At 38.9% G+C, this 26,628-nt stretch overlaps 1 protein-coding gene across 2 annotated transcripts in view; it reads right to left on the bottom strand.

Moving 5' to 3' along the window:
* LOC140230548 (leucine-rich repeat-containing protein 61-like) overlaps positions 1-26,628 on the bottom strand; it is a 140,771-nt gene that overhangs the window by 43,775 nt on the left and 70,368 nt on the right. For both annotated transcript variants that reach the window (XM_072310693.1, XM_072310692.1), the window contains exons 4-5: positions 12,722-12,782; positions 1,443-1,663 (exon numbers count right to left, since the gene is read on the bottom strand). In XM_072310693.1, the coding sequence (XP_072166794.1) occupies positions 1,443-1,663; positions 12,722-12,782 (282 nt within the window). The remainder of the gene's footprint in view (positions 1-1,442; positions 1,664-12,721; positions 12,783-26,628) is intronic.

The raw sequence follows: 26,628 nt of genomic DNA, 5'->3' as shown, positions 1-26,628 counted from the left end.
AGTAAACAACTTCTCAAGCTAATAACAATTTAAGGAAACCTATTTTCGGATTAGAATTGAGTTAGTTTGAATTTGAAAACATGTCCGAATATGCACATATAACATATTAAAGGATTTGACAATGATAAAATGTGAAATTTTAGCGAAAACCTGGCGAGCAAAATTACCAAAAATATGCCTCGAAAATCATCCTAAAATTCACGAAGTGTGATTGCGGAACCAAAGCGCCATTTGAACAAAGTACACCGAAATTTATTTATCTGCTTGCATCTTAAATGTCATACTGTAATATTCCCAGCCATGGTTGTGTCAGAAAAAAAGACAGAAGGTGATGTCAAAAATGACACGAACGCAAAGCGTACAGGTCGGTCCCATGTACTGTAAAAGTGGATATTTTCGCGCGACTAATTTTTCGCGCTTTGCCGGGTGAGAAGAGTTTCGCGTGTTTTTTAGCTTAATTCCGCGGAATCAAGACACAAATGTACACGAACATACCACTTCCAGTACGGCAAGCCAAAATATTCGCGTGCTTTTATTTTCACGCTGGCTTCTGGTTGTGCGAAATGCGCGAAAATTTCAACACCGCGAAAATTTTCACATTTACAGTATATATCGCGTGACTGTAGCGTTGCATGTCACAGCACACACAACGCTTTGCATGCTGCATGCAGCGTGCGCGGCAGCAGCTCAGCAGTCACCACCGTGCGACACTCAGCAAAATTGACTGCGTCACATGCAAACCAGCAATGAGCACGAAATCCTGAATCTCACGTACTGTACCACGCATGCCCAATATTACGGGAAAAGAAATGACGTCATTTTCAATTGTTTCGCTGACTACAATTTTCTATTCCAAACCCTGTTGAAACAAGTTGATTTCTCAAAAAGTACAGGTGGAACTAAGCGAAAACTTTCATCACATATGGATTGAGGCCTGATAAACTTATGTTGCCAATTTCGGACACATTGGAGCCCGGCCATAGTCCAGTCGGAAAAAAACAGAGAGCATGTTTTGCGAGAGGTGATTTTCAAAACGCTTTAATATCTCAAGTTCTAGTGCAGCAAATTTCATAATTTTTTCATCAAAAGGAAGGTTTTTAAAAACTTAGATAGTGTGGGAAGTTTGAGTTTACTAGCGGCACGCATAGCGGCACAAGGAGAAGGTAAAGATTTGACTTTTTCATGCACACAGTTTCGGGCAGCCGTGGATGCCCGTTGGAAATTCAAATAGAACGGGGCGATAATGAGATGCAAATTGGGGTGCTCCACCGCGCCTGTCATTGTTGAGATATAGACGACACAAAATTGTCCAGAAAGAAAGAATAAAAAAAATAAAGGAAGATTTTAGCAAACACAATAGGTAATACACTGATAGCGTATCACCTAATAAATAGAAGCTTTCCATGGAATGAATGCAGATTGCATGCAGACAAGGAACACACTTGCTACTGTTCTGTCCAGCTGCCGCATGACGGTATAGACCTCACTCCCCTGGCCGCTCATTCGCTCACCATCCAACGTGCGCAGGTGGCAGAAGTGAGATGTCATGGTGGAGTGATAGCTGGTGCCCTGGCAGATGGGGTTTGTCCATTCCTGGAGTGGGTCTTGAAACCGCAGGTCCTTTAAGTTCTGCAACGTTGCCAAGCAGTAGACAGAATCAAAGCTGTGTGGGGTAGGAAGGGACAATGTACAAAGTAGAGAGTTCTACCCACAAAGAAGTATTAAGTTCTCACACAAACACACACACACACACATGCAAACACATGAAAAATTATAGAAACATGGGCATGACATTCAATAGTTCAATGCTATGCCATGTAAATCACCATTTCTGCTCAAAATTATCCATTACATGAGCTATGTTAACTGGTGATTTTCAATGAAATGAAGAAATTTCATAAAATCATATTGTGAATTTGAACGAACTCATATACACATAGTGACCCCTGGATCTTATCACATCTGGTTCTGGAGATTTGTAAATATAGTAAAACCTGTCTATAGCGGCCACCCAAAGGAGACGAAAAAAAAAAGTGGTCGCTAAAGAAAGGTGGCCGCTATATACAGGTCATCCAACTTTGTGTTCATTGCCTACATGAACATGTATCATCGTTGTATACATCTATAAGTACTTACATGTACATGTGTGTGTGTACGTATGCACATGTGTGTTTCATGCATTGAACAATGCCGGTGTTTATGAAATTGTAGCACATCAGCATGTAGTCTGGGTGCCAGAGGCTGAACCTTGTTTTACCGTCCACCCAATGTTTTTTGATGGTTTTACCCTATTTCGGGGGTGCTGAATCCGAATCTGCATGATGCAACTCTTGCATCCTTGAGGGTTTTGAGATATTCAAGATGGCCGCCAAAACGGCTGCCCAAACCGGAAATTCCCATGTATTTCCTTCTAAGTGATGAGAAATTGAAAACAATTCATAGTTTTACTCTATTTCGAGGGTGCTGAATCCAAATCTGAATGATGCAACACTTGCATCCTTGAGGATTTTGAAATATTCAAGATGGCCGCCAAAATGGCCGCCAAAATCGGAAATTCCGATGTATTTCCTCCTAAATAGTGAGAATTGAAAACAATTGATGGTTCTAAGCTATTTCGATGGTGCTGAATCCAAATGTGGCTGATGCGACTCTTGCATCCTTGAGGATATTGAGATCAGTATTGAAGATGGCCGTCAAGATGGCCGCCAAAATGGCAGCCAAATTACCCTGAAATTCCTATGTATTTCCTTCTTAATGGTGAGAAGTTCGAAACAATTTATGGTTCTGAGCTATTTCGAGAATGTTGAATCTGAATCTGGCTGATGCGACTCTTGCATCATTGAGGATTTTGAGATATTCAAGATGGCCGCCAAATTGGCCGCCAAAATGGCCGCCGAAACCGGAATTCCTATGTATTTCCTTCTTAGTGGTGAGTAATTGAAGAAAAAAAATGATAGTTAGGAGCTATTTCGACGGTGCTGAATCCGAATCAGGACGATGCAACTCTTGCATCGTTAAGGGTTCTCTGAGATATTCAAGATGGCCGCCAAAATGGCCGCCAAAATGGCTGCCAAAACCGGAAATTCCCCTGTATTTCCTTCTAAATGGTGAGAAATTGAAAAACTATTGATGGTTTTACCCTAGTTCGAGGGTGCTGAATCAGAATCTTGATAAAGATTTTGTATCCTCAAGGGTTTTGAGATAATAAAGATGGCCACCAAAATGACCGCCAAAAATGGAAACTCACATGCAGACCCCCTTTTTCCTTCTGAATGGTGTAAAATTGGAAACAAATTGATGGTTTTACTCTATTTTGAGTTTGGTGAATTTGAAGCTGCAGGATGCATTTACTTGCTTGCATCCTTAATGGTTTTGAGATGATAAAGATGGCCGCCAAAATAGCCCCCAATCGGCCGTCAATAACGGAAATTCCCATGTAGGCTCCTAATTCGTTCTAAATGGTGTAAAATTGAAAACAATCCGAACCTGGTTGATGCAACTCTTTTGTTTTGGGGGGTTTTGAGAATTCCAAGATGACCGCCAAAATAACTGTCAATATTGAAATTTTTGAGACCCTATTCAGCACCCTCGACATTTTGTTGTTGCCTTTTTTTGCGTTCCTAAGGGTTTTGAGATGTCCAAGATGACCGCCAAAACAATTGGCAGAAATTTAAATTCCAATGTTGATATTTTTTAAATGGTGAAAATTTGAAAATAAATTGATGGTCTCACCACATTTCGAGGGTGTTGAAGGTTTTGAGATATTTACAAATGTCCTGTATAAATGGAAATTCCTTTATATTTTCTTATAAATTGTGAAATATTGGGCTATGACGTGAAGCGAGTGATTAAAAGCAATAATCCGTATTCTTAAATTCAACTCGGTTGAGCAAATTTGTCAAATCAGCCAACTTAATAAAGGCATCCAAATGACTGTCACAATGGTATTGTAATATAATGAGATATTCCGATGTGTCTCAAACGGAACTTTGACATGTAATGGAAAGAAAAATGATATTGACATAATACTGAAATGTACAAACACAAAGATAAGACTGAAAATTTCTTTATGCACAATTGTTATAATGTAATGACGGTGGTAGCCAATAAGGGCTCCGCAGACTGATGTGAAGTTAATCCGTTTTGGCTATAAAAGTAATATTAGATTATGGCCTGCTGGTATTTGGTGTTGAAATTTGTCTTGCATTCTGATGAGTCTCAACGCGTACTCTTATGAAACTTGTGGCATATTCTGATTACGTCACTTGAAATGGTTGCATCCATGACCATTATAGTAGATACCTGTGTATCAATATGTTTATGATATTCATAAGCACTGGACTATCAAGTATCACCTTACATGCTGTTGTTTGTTTGTTTGTTTTTTACTTCGCGTTAACTGTTTGTTTTGTTTTTTTTCCATGCCCTCGTGTGCATATATGAAATCGTCGCTTCGGCGACAAGACCCTGTATCTGAAATTTTAGTGAAAATAACTTTTTTGAACAAACAGATAATCAGTTAATGATGTCCTGTCCAAACCTTAGCTGTCTTACCCCAAAAATGAAGCTACCATGGCATGTCAAAGGAAAGGTTCTCTCATTTGTTATAGTGCTTTGGCTGCCATGTTTGTTAGCTTTTTGTTTTTGTTTTTTTCTCCTGAACATGTGACATTTTGTAGATACGAGGTTTGTCGCCCCGTATATATATATATGTATATGTATATATATATATATATATATATATATATATGTATATATATATATATACATATATAATATTGCATCATATTGAAAAAAAAAATGAAGCAGAACTATAAAAATGTCCAACTCTTGTCTTCAACAATGTCATCAAGACCACCAATATAAACCAATTAACCAATGTGAGTGTTCATGGATGAAACGATAAAAACTGTTCATGGATTAAAACAGGTAATATTGGGAATCTCAGTAAACTTCTCTACATCACTATCACAATATGATCGAGACGGGTATGTCTTGTCCACTGATTGTTAGTGTTCAAAACATATCACGTACTAGATGAAACAGTGTAATCTTTCAAATATTCAACCGCATCTGTAGTCTTGCAGGATTCATTCCTGGCACAGCTGTATCTTACAAACTCCAAGATATCTGGTAAAGCTGGTTTCACTGTACAGCAAGTTCAAACTGGGATGGACAATATGCGTTCGTTTATCAGCAGACTATGGTTGGGTTTAGATTTTGCCATTGACGTAAACCTGAAAAAGGGTAAAACCATCAATTGTTATCAATTCTCACCATTCTAGCGAGCATTTTGGCGGCTACCTTGAATATCTCCAAACTCTCAATGATGCAAGGGTGGTTTCGTCCACATTCGCATTCAGCACAGTGATCGAAATAGGGTAGAATCAATAAGATTGTTCTCAATTGCGAAACGTGAAATTGAAATACGTGGAAATTTCCGGTTTTGGCGGCCATTTTGAAATCGGAATAGGATAGAACCATCAATTGTTCTCAATTTTGAACCATTGAGAATATATTCGTGAGAATTTGCGGTTTTGGCAGTCATTTTGGCGGCCATCTTGAATATCTCAAAATCCTCAAGGATGCGGGACTTGTATCATCCAGATTCGGATTCAGCACCCTCCAAACAGGGTAAAACCATCAATTGTTTTTAATTTCTCACCATTAATAGAAGGAAATACATTGGAATTTCTGGATTTAATTGGCGGTTATTTCGGCGGCCACTTTGGCGGCCATCTTGAATATCTCAAAACCCTCAAAAATGCAAGAGTTGCATCATCCAGATTCGGGTTCAGCACCATCGAAATAGGGTAAAACAATCAATTGCTTTCAATTTCTCACCATTTAGAAGGAAATACATCGGAATATCTGGTTTTAATTGGCCGTCATTTCGGCGGCCACTTTGGAGGCCATCTTGAATATCTCAAAACCTTCAAGGATGCAAGAGTTGCATCATCCAGATTCGGATTCAGCACCATTGAAATAGGGTAAAACCATGAATTGTTTTCAATTTCTCACGACTTAGAAGGAAATACATGGGAATTTCCGGTTTGGGCGGTCATGTTGGCGGCCATCTTGAATATCTCAAAACCTTCAAGGATGCAAGAGTTGCATCATCCAGATTCGGATTCAGCACCCTCCAAACAGGGCATCCTAGGGATGCTACCTGCCAAGTTTGGTGAAATAATCATCATGGGGTTTTCACAAAGAAGATGAAATGTACAATTTAGGTCCCATTAGGACCCTCCCCCTCCCCTGGGCACCAATGGGGGCACCCCTGGAATCACCATGAACAAAGTTGAAACTTCATTCATAAATGTACTTACTCATAGTATTAGCTTAACTCTATCACTTCTGGTTCTAGGGAAGATTTTTTATATTTTTTTTTATATGCGTTCGTTTATCAGCAGACTATGGTTGGGTTTAGATTTTGCCATTGACGTAAACCTGAAAAAGGGTAAAACCATCAATTGTTATCAATTCTCACCATTCTAGCGAGCATTTTGGCGGCTACCTTGAATATCTCCAAACTCTCAATGATGCAAGGGTGGTTTCGTCCACATTCGCATTCAGCACAGTGATCGAAATAGGGTAGAATCAATAAGATTGTTCTCAATTGCGAAACATGAAATTGAAATACGTGGAAATTTCCGGTTTTGGCGGCCATTTTGAAATCGGAATAGGATAGAACCATCAATTGTTCTCAATTTTGAACCATTGAGAATATATTCGTGAGAATTTCCGGTTTTGGCAGTCATTTTGGCGGCCATCTTGAATATCTCAAAACCTTCAAGGATGCAAGAGTTGCATCATCCAGATTCGGATTCAGCACCCTCCAAACAGGGTAAAACCATCAATTGTTTTCAATTTCTCACCATTAATAGAGGGAAATGCATTGGAATTTCTGGTTTTAACTGGCGGTTATTTCAGCGGCCACTTTGGCGGCCATCTTGAATATCTCAAAACCCTCAAAAATGCAAGAGTTGCATCATCCAGATTCGGATTCAGCACCAATGAAATAGGGTAAAACCATCAATTGTTTTCAATTTCTCACAATTGAGAAGGAAATACATCGGAATTTCTGGTTTTAATTGGCCGTCATTTCGGCGGGCACTTTGGCGGCCATCTTGAATATCTCAAAACCTTCAAGGATGCAAGAGTTGCATCATCCAGATTCGGATTCAGCACCATCGAAATAGGGTAAAACCATGAATTTTCAATTTCTCATCACTTAGAAGGAAATACATGAGAATTTCCGGTTTGGGCGGCCATTTTGGCGGCCATCTTGAATATCTCAAAACCCTCAAGGATTCAAGAGTTGCATCATCCAGATTCGGATTCAGCACCCTCGAAATATGGTAATACCATCAAAAAACATTGGGTGGACGGTAAAACAAGGTTAGACCCAAAAAGTGGCTTTGGCACCCAGACTAATGTGTACAGCCGTGAAGAAAGCTAAACACTAATGCATTATTCAGAGACTCCAACCCCAAGCACCTTCTGATTTGGGGATTCTTCCGCCTGAAACCCCTAGCAAACGGGAGACTCCAACTTGATGTGCGCGAAGTGCACATCACGAGCATGAAGCGCAAAGTTCCTCGCGGCCGGAGTCCAAGCTCTAGGGTTCTAGATGCTCTCTCGTGCTATGTAAGGCTTAATTTTCAACATACAATGACACTAAGTAAGAAATCATTTCAAGCAGGAGACACAGAGCCAGGGCAGGAGAAATTAAATCTCAAGCGGGAGAACGGGAGATTTTGCAAAAGATGAGCTTTCGGCGGGAGATCTCCCGTCGAAAGCGGGAGAGTTGGAGTCGCTGAGTGTTATGACTGAATGAGTGATGAATTCAGTGATGGCAAATAATACTGGCGATCACTAAACGTTCATGAATGACTGGCATGGCTACAAAGCAGAAAAATATGTTGAATTATCGGCTCTTTGGCTGCTATATACGGATTAAAATCCACCGTGGAAAACAAAATTTGTGGCTGCTGGCTGCATTAGACAGTGGTCGCTATACACAGGGTCTTTAACAGGGTTTTACTCTTGGGGGGATTTTTCATTGGCCGCTATAGACAGGTGGCCGCTAAGGCAGGTTTGACTGTATCTCTTAATGGATGGGGGGGGGGGGCTAGGGGCCTCTGACCAAGGGGGGGGGCATGGTGCCCAGTTAAACAAATTGAGATCCTAATCCCCTAGGCATGCTACCTGCCAACTTTGGTGAAAACTCATTACAGGGTTTTCAAGAAGAACATAAACATGTACAATTGAGGCCCACATTTGGACCCATCCAATCCCCCTCCCTGTTTCCCAAGGAAACTGTAATTGACCTTTAAGCTAGATGGCGGCGATATTGGATTTGGCCGAAATGGCCGCCCCAGAGGGCTCCATTCTTGGCACCCATCAAATATAAAAATAGTATGGTCTGGGCTACATGTGAGCCAAATTTGGTGCGTTTGGAAAAATTTGAACCAAAAAGTTCCTTGCGCCCCCCCCCCCCCCCCACTATAACTCATTGTATTAACTTAGCTCTATCACTTCTGGTTCTAGAGAATGTCTGTAACGATTCCTTAATGGGGGCGAGGGGAGGGGGCAGGGTGCCCACTTGAATGAATTAAGATCCTACCCCCTAGGGATGCTACCTGCCAAGTTTGGTGAAATAATCATCATGGGGTTTTCACAAAGAAGATGAAATGTACAATTTAGGTCCCATTAGGACCCTCCCCCTCCCCTGGGCACCAATGGGGGCACCCCTGGAATCACCATGAACAAAGTTGAAACTTCATTCATAAATGTACTTACTCATAGTATTAGCTTAACTCTATCACTTCTGGTTCTAGGGAAGATTTTTTAAGATTCCTTAATTTGGCGGGATTTGCCCACCCCCCCCCCCCCCCCCCCCGGCCCCCAATTGGCGCATGGTGTTCATTTGGGACTTGAACCTGTCATCTACTACTTTCCAGGCAGCGACACTGGTTCCTTTTTTCCAACATGTTTGTTAATTTACAGATCAGCAGTTGCGATCTTAACAAATCTAATTTGTATTGGGAGACAAATTGAAGAAACTCACACCTGAACCTTCACCCCTCTGAACAATAGTTATGTTCAGACGATAAGCCCTAACCTCGAGGTTAAGAAACCTCGAGGTTAAGCTCGGATCTTGCCCCCTAACTTCCGACGTGCGTCCACATGACGAATCTTAACCTCGAGGTTAAATTCCTGCCCCTTTCAGTAAGTTGATTTTTGTGTCCACACGGTGCTTAACTACGAGTGGGGACCCCCCATGGCTCATAGTTAGAGCGATAACCATAAGACTTCTCGTGGCTCTTAACATCGAGCAAACCTTGAGGTTAGCTCACTACAAGTGCGTCTTCACGGTCCCTAACTACAAGCTTAACCTTGAGGTTAAGGCTTGTGGTCTCAACCTAACTAATATCTTTCTTTCATCTAATGAAAGTTAACATTAAAGACAATAATCACGAAATTATCTTACTAAAGAGAAAGTACCTTTCTTGTTTCCCAAACATACTGCAGTACTGTAAACGTGGATATTTTCACACAACTTATTTTTCACACTCAGCCAGGTAAGACAAGTTTCGCAGGTTTTTTAATTCCATGGAATCAAGGCATCAACTACTGGAACATACATGTACGGCACACAAAAATATTCGCATGCTTTTATTCTCGTGCTAGTTTCTGGTTGCCCGAAATGCACAAAAAATTTCAACACCGCGAAAATTTCCACTTTTAGAGTAATCAATACCAGTGTATTAAACAAGGCTCAGTAACTAGGATATCATCCACACTGTAATTCAGCATTCATTGCATACTCTTCCCTTTCTATCAAAAAGAAACTAATTGAAACATGTAAAAAGTACAGCCTAAGGATTGCAGCTTCATCAAAACGATATGCTACAAGATGTGCCACATGATGAAAAACTGCCCATATTTTTTCAGAGGCAGAGAGGGGCATAAGAGTTTTAAAAAGAGAAAGTGAACTGTACATCCAAATATGCAGACACTTATGCTGATCGATCATGAAAGGAGCCTCAGAGAATGCAGTCAGTTGATCGATTCCATGAACGGTTATGGTTCTTACTGGTGATTGACAGGTGTACCACCCATTGCTTGGCCAATAGTTACCAATGTTTATAGAGCATTTTAAAGCATATTTCTAGGGGATTAACACAGTGGAAAAAATCAGTGCAAATTACTATGATTATAAACACACAGGGGTACATTTATGTGACGGTGTGAGATCCTCGGCGAGGGAGCAAATCGACCGAGCGGGGTGGGGTTGTGGAAAGGGGGATACCCCCGTCCCATGGTAGGGCCTTTTTGTAAAAAAAAAAAAAAAAAAAAAGGTACAAAAGCCACGTTTATAGAGCATTTAAACGCATATTTCTGGGGAATTAAACATAGTGAAAAATATCACCATGAAAGGACTACGATTATAACATGCAGGGGAACATTAATGTGATGGTGTGAGATCCTCAGCGAGGGAGCAAAGTGACTGAGCGGGGGAGGGTAAGGACTTTTTGTGAAAACAGAGCTTCAGATTTTTCATCCGTATATATGTACGGGTGAAAATCACTGATCTCTATGGAAGAGCAAGATCATTGGTGGAAAGTAGCTGCTTGGTGGAGGTCTGCACTCTCAGTGTGCTTTTCTGGTTATAAATTGTGACCTTATCTAAAAGAATGTCTAATGCTGTACTGCGAATCATTTTCATGTGTATGGTTGCAGTCATTTCACAAGGCCGAGTTGGTCCTTAGAATACTGTATACGCCGAATATTTCGCGAGGTTTTTATTTTCGCGAATTTCGCGAGTCAGGTGCTATTCGCCAAATTAAAGACACGTGAAAATATTGACTCTGATCCCAATGTGGATGTGACGTACGCATGTACATTAAGCCTGTTCAGTACAGGACTCTACATTCGCGAATTTAACCACTCACGAAATCAAAGGGAATTCCCAATTCGCGAAAATTTAGACTCACGAAATATATGGCGTATACAGTAAAGGAGAAGCTTAATTATTACTGCACTCGAACCTGTACACCACATGTCATTCTATTGAATATTTGCGTAAGCAGAATTAAACCACACCAGCAATATCAGAGACTGAACCTGACTTGGCAAGTCAGTAACAAGTCTAGGGAATGTGTACTTTTTCCAAAAGATGTAATTTTGTAAAATTCTCTTTACATTTGCTTACTTTTCTACACATGTGACATCACAAACTGTAGTAGTCTTCTCATCCAGTAGTGACTGCACTGAAACTTTCACAATTCATAACTTTTGAACAGATAGTCCAATTTTCCTCAAACTTTTACTAATGTGTGTAACTGATATTGCAGCATTCACTTATTCCATATGTACAATGTATATGAAGGTGAACTTGTCCTTTAAGAAATGCACAAGCTACAATGCAATAAATAGTGTTCTCAGCCTAACATGTTATTTGGTGATCCATCATTTCGACTTAGCTAGCAAAACCAGCAAGTTAAAGGATATTTAGCAGTACTTGTTAAATAGCGGTCCTTAGCCTTACTTTAGGTGCTGGCTGTGATGACCTGCATGGTCTTTTGTACCACTGACTTCATCACTTATCTTACATCATCTACACCCATTTGTCCATTCCTACAAATAACAGGGTAACTGCAGCTTGGCTGCTACACAATAAGTCTTTACAGTGAAATTCCATTTTTCTGAAAAATTCCAAGTTTAACTTATAAACTTGACACATGGTTATAGATCATGCGTAAAGTTACACATAACTTGTGGGACTTACACAGTACTTATGCAGGACTTCAGCATGACTAAGAGCTTTGTGAAAGAACATGTAAGTTGTGCATAAAGTTAAGCATGATTTTGGGAGTTACGCATGATTTGGGTACTTACGCATGACTTAGGTATTTCTTTTCTTTGTGAAACATCCCAAGTTGTTGAAGGGAGAATCAATTTTCAAAACATTTTGGTGCATGTGAATATAATTTGTATGTGCTTTTTACAAAGTTCTCAAGAGCAGACATTGAAACAATGGGATTTGTCCCTAATCTAAAGTGACAAAATTTTCACAACTTCATCATTCCAATCCAATCAATACAAATCCAATTAATACAAATCATTCACAATTCTAGCACCTGTCATAGTAAAGAAACTCATGAACCAGTAGGATTACAACTGAAAGAATTTGGAGGAATCAAACATAAACCCTGAACAGTAAAGCTTATCAACAGGACATGGTACAGTTTGGCACAATATGCTACAATGTATACTGTAAAACATGACATTTTCGCGGCATGAAATTTTTGTGAATTGGAGCCAATGGCCTTTATCGCGGCCAGAACTTTTGCGAGTTGCCTCTGACATTCAATGCATATAGTGTAGACAAGGACCTTCGCATGCATTTTAATTTTGCAAATCTTGGCTCTCGCGAAATTAGAATGCACGTGAACATTCCTTGTATTACAGTATTGAGACCAAACACCTCTAAAGTTTCATTACCTAAGTTCAGTCACTGTTCTCACTTCTGTTATTTTGAAAGGCACCATTGACCTGACTATCGACATATTTTTATTTTTTGTGGCACTGGTACCTTGTAGCATATATGCAGTGTAAGTCAGTCACACTGGATTGCCCAAATTAAATCTCATCCTCTATACACACATCAAATCAGACCACATTAATTGAAAGTTATGCAAGTTTAAATTACCTTGAAAGCAAATTTCCAGCTGCATTCAAACTTTCTAGGTTCTCCAAGTGTTTTAGAGGATCTGAAAAGAGTTAATAGAGAATACCTATACTTCATAAATATGATAAGATGATTTGTTATTCTGGCACATTACATTAGTCTGATTACAAAATGTGGTAAAAACTTGATTAATGGACTCCATTTTTCCCCAGCACAGAAAGTTCTGGCTACACTCTGAATCAAGACAACAGTTTGATAATATTGGAAAAAATCAAATCTAACATACCATCTGTTTTATTCCATGTAAAGTGATGAGACCAAAATAGAAATTGTATTTTTCTTTTGTGGTTCAAGTAGCCTAGAGTCTGATATTCGCAGTAGAATAAAATGTGCAAACACACAATTTTACAAAAGCACAGAAGTATCATTTGCATCACTACTACCCAAAAACTAGAAATGTCACTATGGCAACTGGTATGCCTCCACCACAATGCATGGTTTCCCTAATAAGTCTATAGTACGTCGTGACAATGTGTGATGACAGTGTCACATAACTGGCCAAAATTAAAATGACAAGTTTGTCACAAATGTGTTGATTGTTCACTTTCCTTGAAGTAGGTTTAATTGGATCAATGGCTGTATTGTTTGAGAGGGCCCAGGTATTTGGGGATTTGAGGAGTTTTACTTGACCTACATGTATGACCCTTTTATATGTTTTTGCATTGATTAAACTCCAAGGTATGGAGAAAAAGTGTAATTTCAGCATTAAATAGTAAAATTTTAGCACTCTATCCCAGCCATTGACCCTTGACCTTTGACCCATGACCCTAAAATAACCCAGCGAATCACTGTCAGACAGTACATGCCTAGATATGTACAACATACTAAGCTTCATTGTGATACCTTGAGCTGCATCTGAGATATGAAGGAAGAGGTGGAATTTAGTATTTTCTCTTAACCTTTGACCTAAACCTTGAGCATGTGCACCCAAATATTGATAGGCACAACTTCATCCACTCATGCATACACATGCCAAGTTTCATTAGGATACCTCAAATGTTTTTTTTTTAGTTACGCTGTCCAAAAAATTGATTAATGATGGATGGAAAGATGAGCGGATGGACAACTCGAAAACATAATGCCTCTGGCAACACTTTGTGGCGGAGGCATTAAAAAAAAATGCAATGCAATCAACTTATGGCCACAAACAGTCAAATAAAAATGAATGCCAGCCAAAGAATACAATGGCCATGATTAAAAGATGTGAGTCCAGCCCTTTGTTGTTGGTTACCCAACCCCTCTTATCTCTCTTTCATTCTCCTACCTTTTCTTTCTATAAATGTTCTTCATTTATGCATACAAGTACACGGACATCTAGAGATAATACAGATATTATATCTACACAGCTTTACACTCTTAAAAAGAAAAAAAAACACTCCAAAAGTGAAATTTCCCTATTACATGTATGCATGTTCCATCCACTGAGTATATTTTGTTTGATAGATACTCTATTTTCTGCAAATCAATATACATAAGTTACATAATCATGAAGATGCAGGAAGTATACAAAGTAAATTCAACGCAGAGTCGTTTGACTTGCATAAACCACGATACATATATATATATATATATATATTTATATAAGTACATAATCATGAACATGTAGGAAATATATAAAATAAATTTAACACAGTCTTTTGACTTGCATAAACAACGATATGAAAGAAATATAATATACAATATGCATGTCCATGCAGCAGTGATAAGAATAGCATTTATAGTTAAGAAACGATTATGCAGAGGGCCGCCATTATAAGCCTTGCTTGAAAAGATGGCCGGCCCGAGGAAAAGATAAGGACGTACTAGATTCGTAACGATATAAATTCTGCTGTGAAAGTAGCAGGGGAAAATAAACTCTAGTGTGTGATGGTGGTGGTGGTGAATGTGTGTGCAGGTGCTTGAAGGTGCACAATGGCAGATAGGCTGGAATTTAGAATAATAAAATTGGTTTACTGAAAGAGGGGACGATATGCGTTGTTGCTATCGGGAGACCAACATTAATTGTATAATTTGTTGTTTTTAGTTCGTATTTGAAGTATACTGTAATAAAATATACTTCTTTAAGTTTGCTTTAAATGAAAACAAGCAGGCACACTGTTTCAACTCCTCAGGAAGAGTGTTCCATGTATCCGGACCTTGATGTCTAATTGACTTTTGAGCAAGTAAAAGCTTCGGATTACTTAAATGAAAATCATGGGAACGACGAGTAGGGTATAAATGAATATGGTCATTGGTTACTAGGGTATTATGAAAAAAATGGTAATAAATTTCGAGTGTGTTTATACATAAATATGGCAGTTAGGTATAGATGTATATCATGGGCTTTCAAAGTTTTTAGGCGATAAAATATGGGATCAGTGTGAGCCAAAAAATGTGAATGTGTGCATATACGAAGAGCCTTTTTCTGGAGAAGAAAAATTGTATTCAATTTTGTTTTGCTACTGTTGCCCCATACAATATTACAGTACATTACATATGGTAAAAATAAAGTATTAACATAATTAAAGTTTGATCATTAATTAAATATTTTATTCTTCTTAAAACACCAGTTGCTTTAGATATTGCTGTTGTAATATTCTGAACATGAGTATTCCAAGATAGATTGCTATCTAGGGTCACTCCTAGGAACTTGGTTGAATGTTTCTCAGCAATGTTTATATCATCAATAAAAATGCTTTGAGGAAGGGTGGGTTGGGATTGCAACGTATGAAAGTGTATAAAACATGTCTTATCAATATTCAATGAAAGCTTATTACTTCTAAACCATTTCGAGATGTTGCTTAATTCCGTATTTAATGTGTCAACCAGTGTTACAATGTCCCTGTGGGAATAAAAAACATTGGTGTCGTCTGCAAATAAGATGAAATTTAAACGAGGAGAGGAGTTAATAATATCATTAATATAAATCAAAAAGAGTAGGTGTAATGCCGCTTACCAAATACATTTTTATCTGCAAAGTGGTTTGGAACTTTGATGTTGTTCAACGATTTGAACAGTCAGCATGATGTGGAAGTGGACGGGGCACAAGGAGCCCTACAAAAAGTGCAGGATTCAGGACTTTCCTGTCCTCTGTATAAACTGCCAGAGCAGCTATCATAATGCAAAGACTGAATAAAGTACCAAGGAACAATGTAATTGGATGAATGCAAGTAGGTATACAGTGAAACCCCGTTATAATGAGGTCCGTGGGACCAGCGATATTACCTCGTTATAACCGGTACCTCGTTATAACCGTACGCATCAAAAACAAAGAAAAACATAAGCACGACGTCATAATATACCCAACAATGAAAGTTGAGAACATCCTTTGCGTTGTTATTACACAATTATGGATCATTATTATCGAGAGAATAAAGGGAAATTATTTGTGAATTAGCCGAAAAAGTCGGGGTTGAAATAGGTTAATTCTTTATTTTTCTTCCGAAAATCTCTTCGCATAATACAGTCAACTTCGGATACCTCGAATTCGTCGGGACTGAAGAAAATGGTTCGAGGTACGTGAAATTCGAGGTATGCGAAATTCGAGGTACGCGTACGTACGTCGAATTTTCTTCGACTTATCCGACGTTTATCGATGTTCAACATGGTATCTGTTATAGTGCCTACTGATTGTTTGCATGCTTGTCAATTGGAATTGAATCGACTTTTATGTGAATGAATTGAATGAAAATCGGAATTGAAATCAAAACGTCAGAAATGAAGATTTTGGTGGCCCTATCGCGCCACCAAAAAAAAAAGTCGGATGTTTGCCTTTACTTTTGAAAATGAACAGCGGTAACAATCGGCTCCGTAAGATACTAAAATAAATGTCGGATGTTTGCTCATATTTTTGGAAATGAAAAACGATAAGACTCAGCTCCGTATGGTGCTAAAACTAACGTCAGATATTTGATTTTGCGTTCGGAAATGATTAAGGACAACATTCGGCTCCGGAAGACGCTGAAATAAATGTCGAATATTTGCTTTGACGTTCGGAAATGAAAATCAATATTCAACTCCGTACGATGGTAAGATAAATGTCGGATGTTTCCTTATACTTTCGAAAGGAAATAACAATAACATTCTGCTCCATACGATGCTAAAATAGCTGTCTGATGTGTGCTTTTAGATTTCGAAATGAATAACAGTAACATTCAGCTGCGTTCAATGGTAAAATTAATGTTTGATGTTTGCTTTGACGTTCGGAAATGAGTAACAATAACATTCAACTCCTTACGATGATAAAATAAATGCTGGATGTTTGCTTTTACGATCGAAAGTAAATGGCAATAACATTCAGCTCCGGAAGATGCTAAAATACATATTGCTTTTACGTTTGGCATGTTTGAAAGTGAATAGCAGTAATATTCTGCCCCATATGATACTAAAAAAAAGTATTGGATATTTGCTATTACATTTCGAAGTGAATAACGGTAATATTCAGCTACGTTTGATGGTAAAATAAACGTCTGATGTCAGCTTCGACGTTCAAAAATGAAAAACAGTAACATTCGGCTCCGTACGATGATAAACTAAATAAATGTTGTCAGAATGATTCATTTAACTTTCGGAAGTGGACAGCAGTAAAATTCGGCTCCGTACGATGATAAAATTAATGTCGTATGTTTGAAATGAATAACGGTAATTCTGCTTCGTCCGATGCAAAAATAAAGGACAGATTGTTGCTTTTACATTTGGAAATGATTAACGGTATTACTCCGCTCAGTTAGATGCTGAAACAAATAGCGGATGTTTGCTTTCACGTTTGGAAATGGATAAGGATAGCATTCAGCTCCGTAAGATGCTAAAATGAATGTCGGTGGTTTGCTTTTACATTTAAAAATGATTAACGGTAATATTCGGCTCCGTAAGGTGCTAACAGACTAATAAATGTTGGATGATTGCTTTTACAATAAGAAATCAATAACGGTAACTTTCGGCTCTTTACAATGCTAAAACAAATGTCGGATGCTAACAGATGTCGGCAAATGCTCCCACTTTTTCATTTCAAATGTAAGTTTTGACCTCCAAAATGTATAGGCATCAACTTTTATAATAATCTATACGCCTATTTGCTAAATCTTAAAACACAAAATAAGATGATTGGATTTTCTAATTTTAATTTCGAGTAAATTCGACCACCAAAAAATAAAAATCAGTGATACTGGTGGCCCGATAAAAGTTAGTGTGGAGCCCTGTCTATTCTATTCTTTATTATGCTCGGCCTATACTTCCACATCATCCACATCCACAATATTTTCATAATCGCATTGCTGGAAAAAAAAATAGTGCTTGCGTTCTCGGGGAAGAATAAAATGAAACATACTTCGTGAAAGGTAAAAAAAAAAAAAAAAAAAAAGGTAAAAAAGGGCACTACGCAGGAGATCGATGTTTGGACAGTGGACCGTGATTAATGCCAAAGATAATAAACTGTCAACACCCAACACCTACGCAGGTGCGCCACAACGGTTTAGAAATCTACGCGCGCGGTATGACTATCATGATCAAGAATTAAAACACAGTGGTTAAAGAAAAGAAGATGATGGGCAGAGCGTAGTGCTATCGTAAGCACTCCATTGGCAAGGGTGCTATGTGCATACCGTGTACGTATGTAGGGAGGTATTGGGGATTTTTCTTGTAAGCTGTGTACCGGGTATTTCTTTGGGCGCACGATTGTTCTGGTCGGGAATATTTACAGTCGAGTGTGAAAAGATTTGTGACGTCTTCTTCGCTGTCCACGCGCGCTTAATCGGAGATGCTGAGTGATGTTGCAATTCGATTCGAGCTACATGCTGGGAAAAACAATAAGTTAATTAAGATCGGGACAGTAGATTTCACTTCGAGGTAACCGAACTTCGAGTTATTTCTTCGAGCTACGCGAATTTTAATACACGGAAACTCCATAGGAACAATCGGGACTTTCATTTTGCCCCCGAGGTAAGTGATATTCGGCTTATCCGACGTCGAGGTATCCGAAGTTGACTGTAGTGCACGTTATGTTCTTGAGAAGTATAGGCCTATATTATATTAAAATCACATTGTATAAAATGCGTTGTTTACCGTAACTTGCGAGGTATTTTTACGCTGTTGGTGTCAAGCGGGAATGCGATAATTTCATGAATCATTTCAGCTGTATTCTTATACAATGTATGATCATTGCGCCCGAAAGGATTAAAATGCGTTGTTTATTTTCTTCCGAAAATCTCATAGCGTTTTGTACATCCGTTCTTGAAAAATAAGCGACAGGATTGAATTTAGAAGGTTGTGATCCTTTTTACGCAGATCAGTTCCTCATAGACCATTCTGAAAGAAAGAAAATCTTCATTGTGAAATGCGTTGTTAAAATTGTGATAATGAACAAACCCAGATCTATTTAAATTGTTAAATGCTTTTGTTTCTTTTTCTGAATGACTAAGTAGCTTAACATGCCTTATTCAACTATTTTTATGCTACTGTCAACCAGCGAGATCGCGATGATTTCAGAGTAACATTCGTGCGTCGTTTAGCGTAACTTGCGGGGTATTTTTACGCTGTTGGTGCCCAGCGGGAATGTGATGATTTCATGAATCATTTCGGCTGTAATCTTATATAATGTATGTTCGTTGCACCCGAAGGGATTAAAGATGCGTTGTTCATTTTCTTCCGAAAATCTCTTCGCGTTTTGTACATCCGTGCTCGAAAAATAAGCGACAGGATTGAATTTAGAAGGTTGTGCTCCTTTTTACGCAAATCTGTTACTCGTAGACCATTTTGAAAGAAAGATTGTTTAATCTTAATTGGGAAATGCGTTGTTAAAATTGTGATAATGAACAAACCCAGATATATTCAAATTGTTTAATACGTTTGTTTCTTCTTCTGAACACCGATTAAGTAGCTAAACATGCTTTATTCAACTATATTTTTACGCTACTGTCATCCGGCGAGATCGCGAGATTTCAGAGTAACATTCGTGCGTCGTTTACCGTAACTTGCGAGGTTATTTTACGCTGTTGGTGCCCAGCGGGAATGCGATGATTTCATGAATCATTTCGGCTGTAATCTCATACAATGTATTATCATTGCGCCCGAAAGGATTAAAGATGCGTTCTTTATCATCGGCCGAAAATCCTTTCGCATTGTATCCATCCGTTCTTAAGAAAATTGCGACAGGATTGCGTTATTCAACTATTTTTACGCTACTGTCACCAGGCGAGATCGCGATTTCATTAATTATTTCGGCTATAATCATACACTCATATTTGCTAACAAGCAAAAGAACTGAAGTCGGGACTACAAATGGAAAGGATATAATGTTGAGTTGAACACGCATTCCAATTTCCATATTTGCCACGAGTGTCGCTACATGAAAAGTTTTTGAGTGCGTTATCTTTTTTCCCTTGTTGCGCTGTGGTCTGACCTATAACATTACGCACGCGTGTGATCTCGCGAAAAAGAAAATCGAGTGATTATGTTTAATAATTTAGTAGGAACATCGAATGGTATTAATATGTTGTTTTTTTGCGTGGTTTAGAAGAAAACATGGAAGGAATTGTTCTCTGCAAAAAGTGAAAAAGACATGGATAGCGTGAATTCGATTTTCAATGTTTCATTTGTCTCGTGTTTGAAAAGCAGCAAGTCAACAAATGGTACCTCGTTATATCCAATCAAATTTCTTATGTTTTTCTTTATCATGATGCGCCGAAAAAGTCCACGTTATACCCGGAATCTCGTTTTAACCAAACTCGTTATAACCGATTCGTTCTGCCATAGGTTTACACGCAAAGAAAAACGGGACCGACGCGATCACCTCGTCATAAGCGGTTCCTCGTTATAACCGAACTCATTATAACGGGGTTTCACTGTATATACAAGGTTGCATGGTTTTCAGTGTGTTCCCCTAGATTCCTGTAGAACCATTTTAAGATTACAGACCCATTACCAAGAACATGGAACAACACATGACCTTCGCAGATCCAGCAGACCACGTATCACCACTGCTGCCCAGGATGGCTACATCCACTTGAGCAACCTACGCCAAAGGATGACAACAGCTATCTTCACTCATTTGCATCCCCAATGCCAGGATTGCATAGGATCTCTGACCAGCCTGGGCGGAACCGTCTACAAGCGGCAAGATTGTGACCCAAACGTTCTGTTAGAGGCGTGATTTCACCCAGCAGCATACACAGCTTCTACTAGAATGGTGACAAGGCCACAGGGTATGACCTCAGAGATGATGGAAACATGTTTGGTTCAACAACGAATCATAATTCATGGCCTACAGACATAATAGAAGGAGATAGAAGAGATACATGTATACATTTTGCAGCTAATTGTATACAGGAAGTGGGCAGATTTGGTGGTGGAAGTGTGACGATGTGGCCAGCAATTCTCACAATAGCATTTTAAACTAGGTAAAAATCAGAGGAAATCTAACAGCACAGCTCTAAATGGACAATATCATGCACCAGTACATTGTCCCCAACGTGGCCAACAGCAATGCTGTTCTCAAGCAGGACAATGCCTATCCATCAACAGCATGCATCACCACAGCTTTCCAAGCAATCAACATCAGTGTTCTTCCATGACCTTCCAGATCCCTGGATTTAAACCCAATCAAACATTTGTGGGATGAACTGGACAGACATGTTTGACACTTAATGTACAACCCGAACCTCAGATACTACAACAGCATGCTGCCACTTTGGAAGGTGAATCGACTACAATATTCAGCAGGATATCATGCACCTTCTGTTCCCTGCGATGGGCAAGAGGTACCAGGCAATGCTTGACTCTCATGCAGAGCTACCAAGTCTCACGCAATGCGTGAGACCCAAGCATTTAGGGTCTGTCTCACGATCTCACACATGGCACCCATTTTTCTCACGCATCTGGTGAAGTCTGCAATTTGGGTCAAAAATAAGGAGCATAGCTCAAAGGATTAAAGTGATAGTTGCAATTGAAGGTATATTTCCCTTTTGCCTTTCAAAATTAGTAAAAAATATCAGTTAAGTATGCACCAGATCGCATCATTAAGAGCTAATAATTAAAAAAAGCTCCCTACCATGGGAGGGGGATACCCCCCTCGTTCGCGTGTGCATGCGCGCGAGCGCCGAGACGCCGAGTCATAGAAATCTCACTCATAAAAGTTTTTTGAACTTGGCATCTCTGCTCATGGGGTTCACACTCATCACTAATTGTACTTGACATCAAACAAGACATTTGGATATTACTCCAATGTTATTAATCTGTGTCTAATTTCTAGTTTCTGTCATGTTTTATTAAAGTATTAACCCATTAGTAACTGAACCGCCAAAACCTCCACTTGTATTACTCCCTAAAATGCACAAAAGCATTCCTCCCCATTTTTATTTTTATACTTCATATGCCACGAAGTAAAGAAGGCATTATGTTTTTGGGTTGTCCGTCTGCCCATCCTTCCATTCGTAATCAATTTTGTGGACAGCATAACTAAAAACCGTTTGAGGTATCCTAATGAAACTTGTATATGTATGAGCTAGCGGGCAAAGTTGTGCTTATCAACTCAAGGAACTTAGTACATACATAATACTGACTGGCAGTGATTATCTAGGGAACTAAGGGGTCATGGGTCAAAGGTCAGAGGGTCAAAGTTCACAGTCAACTCCTCAAAATTTCACTATTTTCTTCTTATCTATGCAATGCCTGCCTGCAGTGTACACTCTAAGAAAAAAAGGTTCTCAAATGGTTCTCGTCGGCTCCAAAATGGTTCTCATCAGATGGTTCTCGCAAAATGGTTCCAATGAGCACCTATAAATGGTTCCCAATCGAAATGGCTCCGTTCGTCACCATTTGCTAGTATGCGACCCAGTCCCCGAGTGTTATTTGTGGTACTCCTGCAGGTCAAACAATATCTTTAGGTCCACTTTCATTTTTCCCCTTGCTGTATATTTGAATGCCAGATGTAAGAATCACCAAAAATATGGTATTGGTACAAAAATATTGTATTTGTTTCTACTGCTGTGATAATAAAAAGTACATATTGTTTTTATCGTAGACTAATGACTTGGCTGTGTGCCAACTGACAGCTGCCACCATCCAATTTTAGCGCTCGATCAGATATGCGTACGCGTAAACGCACACATACTAGTACTGCACTGTTGCACCACCGCATGGGAATCTTGTGTATGTAACCGCCGTGGCGCGTTATGTAGCCCTGTGCTGCCTGCCTGCCTATGCAAACCTACCACCACAGCGGGCAGAGTGCCAATGCAATACCATGCATGCAGCATGCAGCAGACGGCTAGTAGACACACATAATACACAGTAGGTTTATGCATCACACCCATAAATGAACGGCATCCGGTAAGGTTAGACATTAACTTTGTCAAAGTGGACTGGAAACGTGTCACTGTCAATTCCATTTTCGCCATGGCAGTCGTCACAATTTAGGAGAATAGGTAAGATTTTTAGTTTTAATGTGGTTTTATCTCATTTTTAGATGACATTCGTTGGTACAAAAATAGAAAATCAAGTTAGATTCATCACTCAGTTTTCGTTTTCAGTCAGTGATTAACCTTTAGCGGTTAGATCCTAATGTTAGATCTAATTTGATCGAAGCTGCTATCTTGTGTAATGTTTACCAGGTACAGTAGATCCAGATCTAACAATAACATGTTAGGCCTAACGTTAACACTTTACAATTAGAAATTTGGCATAGCAATGGGCTAGCCCAAACAGACGCCGTGCGGAGCATGGTTGTCACGTTTTTACAGCGACTGGGCCGGGCTAAGTTACTTAGTTAGGCCTGCATGTAACGTTTATGCCTATTAAAAGAAGAGTCTACTAACTCCGAAACACAGCCCGAACGCCGAACGCAAAGATATAACTGTGTACAAGAAGCACCCAGGGGTAAGGCCTATACCGGTACATGCAATAAGGAAATTTGTTCTATATAAGTTATTAACTGTTGTTAGTGTTAACGTTAGAGCCAATGCACAGGTCTGTCTACAGCCCAGTAGGCGTAGGTCAAAATCTCTTCAGTATGTTTTCAGGCTTGTTCTAAGTAAGGAGTCACGTCATGTAATGCCGTGTTCTGTTTATCGAATTATAGCAATGACTTTGTTTTATTAACGCGGTGTAGGTCTATTGTACCTTTCAATTCATATGTCAGGGAAGTGGACACACCAACATGCACAGAAACCGGGGAACAAGTAACTCTGGCCGAGACGATAACCAGTACGGACGTGTTTGGGTCACTGGTGCGGTTAGGGAACAAGGTAGATTCTACATTGATCAGAGAGACAGCCCGTGACAGACCGTTGACAACATCAGACAGAACCGTAGGCTTAACACTAGCCAAGAATGAGCTGGGCGGCCACATGAATTCATCGATCAGAATAAGAGCCCGGGATAGCCCATTGACAGCATCAGCCAGAACCATGGGCTAGTCGAGAATGAGCTGTGTGGCTAAGACAATACATCGATAAGAATGACAGCCCGTGATAGCCCATTGACAGCATCAGACAGAACCCTGGGCTAGTCAAGAATGAGCTGGGTGCCCAAAAGAATACATCGATCAGAATGACAATTTTAGCCCGGATAGCCCGTTGACAGCATCGACCAGAAACCTACGCTAGCCAAGAATGAGTTGAGTTAAAGAGAAAACACTGATGCTGCCAGAGAAAACCTTTTAGAAATATGTAGATAGGGTAGGTAAGTCCGTTTGCATTGACTTATAGTGTATTTTATAGCTGCTCTTTCAGAATCTGCCGTCAACCAAAAATTCATGTCTGGCGACTTTTTGTTGGTTTGTGTGATGGAGGGTCACATAATTATGTTTTGTTATGATCCCAATACAGTATTTGCAACTTACAATGTACCAGTGATAATGTTTCACTATAATTTGCATTTAACAACTTTGAATCAACTGTATGGGGGGGGGGGGGGGGGTTGACGTAATGAGATCAGACCAGATGCCAATCTGAGAAGTGGAGTCATTCATAGTTTTAAACTTTAAAAGCACAAACGGAAAATGCTCTTTATACTTCTCCAGTCATTGTGTGGTCGATTTCTGCACACTTTTAAAGTTTGCACCTAGACTGGTAAAACTTATTGCATTTATACCCACGCAGGAATTACGTATTGTGTAGAGAATTGAAGATTATGTAATTTATTTCAAAGCACTGATGCACCTCTTGTCACCAGTTTATATTGTTTTTGCAGAAATTCAAAATGTACATGTACATGTACGTGGTGATGGTGTTTAAAAGACTGTTGCCAAATTTGGTGAACAAAATGACAAATGCTAACAACATATCATTGTCATAGGCAGGTTGTAGGACAGCAAATTCAAACCTCAGCTTTAGGCCTGCATTGTATATAGTTTACTCTAATGAATTTATGGCTCTGCTTTTAAAAAAGTGTACATTTCTATTGATTCCCAATGTTATATATTTCAGATCATGGTTGAGGAATTTTGTTCATTCATGCTTGTGAAACTGTGTGGGTGTGGTATCCTAGCTCTTTTCCCCCTTGGGATTCTTATTATCCTTCACATTATAAAACATTGTGTGTGTGTGTGTTTGTTTGTTTTTTGGGTTTTTTTTTTTTTGTAGGACATGCTGTAAATTGTCAGAGGTCATGATTAACCTGAATTGATACTCTTCTTGTATTTGCAGTTGTATAGATGTGTCTATGGTGCTTTCAAATTGCAGAAAAAAAAAGGTCACTCGTATACAAACAAAGATAAGTTAATTCAAGTACTCGACGTTATAAATGTGAAGTGAAGTGAAGTGGAGAAGTGTAAAGCCTATCTTCTCCAAAGTATCATAACAGCAATATAATGTATGTTTCTGTGACAATACCAAAGGTCCTGTTTAATGGAATTGTTTTCCTGCCCTTTGTAGTTGCTTTTAGGACAAATATGCTTTAAAAGAAACAAAAAAAAAACCCAGACCAAACAAACTAGCAAATATGTGGAAAAAGTTCCTCATACTACTTAAGTAATGTACTTGACTTCTGCCTATCTTAAGACTGACACAATTACTGTATCTCATCCATTCAGGAATTATTTCACAGGGAATTATAAATTTTGTTATGCATTTCAAAAGCCTGATGCACCTCTTGCTATTTCATATCATCTGTACAGAGATGTGTGATGGTGTTTCAAGAATTGCTCGGTACACAAATAACAAATATTGTGGGGAAAAAAATTAGTGAACATATGAAAATATTTTGTTAAGAATATTTGACAGATTATAACATGACAAATACAAACCTCACTTTTAGATTGTTAAAGTTAAGATGAATAAATACATTTCTGCGAATTTGTGAAAGAGCAAATTTCTATGGTTTTCAGTTATTGAGTGAAGTTTCATGAAAAAATATTGGTGAATTTCATGTACATGTGAAAGTTTGTTTGCAAAATCCGATAAGTCCATTTTTGAAGATTTTGAAGTACGGTCTCTGTCATAAAGTACAAAATAATACCTTTTAAATGATATATTGGTCACTGCATATAAAGGTACATTTTTGAAGTTATGGTCAAAAGAAGCAAAAAATTTCTTATTATTCTCTTTATTTTTCTTGACCTTTAATCGCAAATATCTCCATTTGGCAAATATGGACTTATTGGTTTTTGCAAACAAACTCTTCATGTACACATTTGCATTCATGCTTGTGAAACTGTGTGTGCATGGGTGTGTTATCCTTGCTTTTTTTTTCCAGTGTCAACGATAATGTATGACATGCTTATGTATTGCTAATATGTATGTTTTGTACGTATGTTTGACTGATGAGATGAAATTCAGTTCAATTCATTTCATTTCAAATGAGTTTGTGATGCACATTTTCAATGCAGATATATACAAATGTACCTTTAAGAATGGTGCCAGTGAAGCAACTTACCAGCACTGCGTGTGAAACACACC

Source organism: Diadema setosum, chromosome 7, assembly GCF_964275005.1.
Source record: "Diadema setosum chromosome 7, eeDiaSeto1, whole genome shotgun sequence".
Lineage (NCBI taxonomy): Eukaryota > Metazoa > Echinodermata > Echinoidea > Diadematoida > Diadematidae > Diadema > Diadema setosum.
The sequence above is the reverse complement of the archived record's forward strand: the minus strand, read 5'-3'. Positions and strand labels throughout refer to the sequence as shown.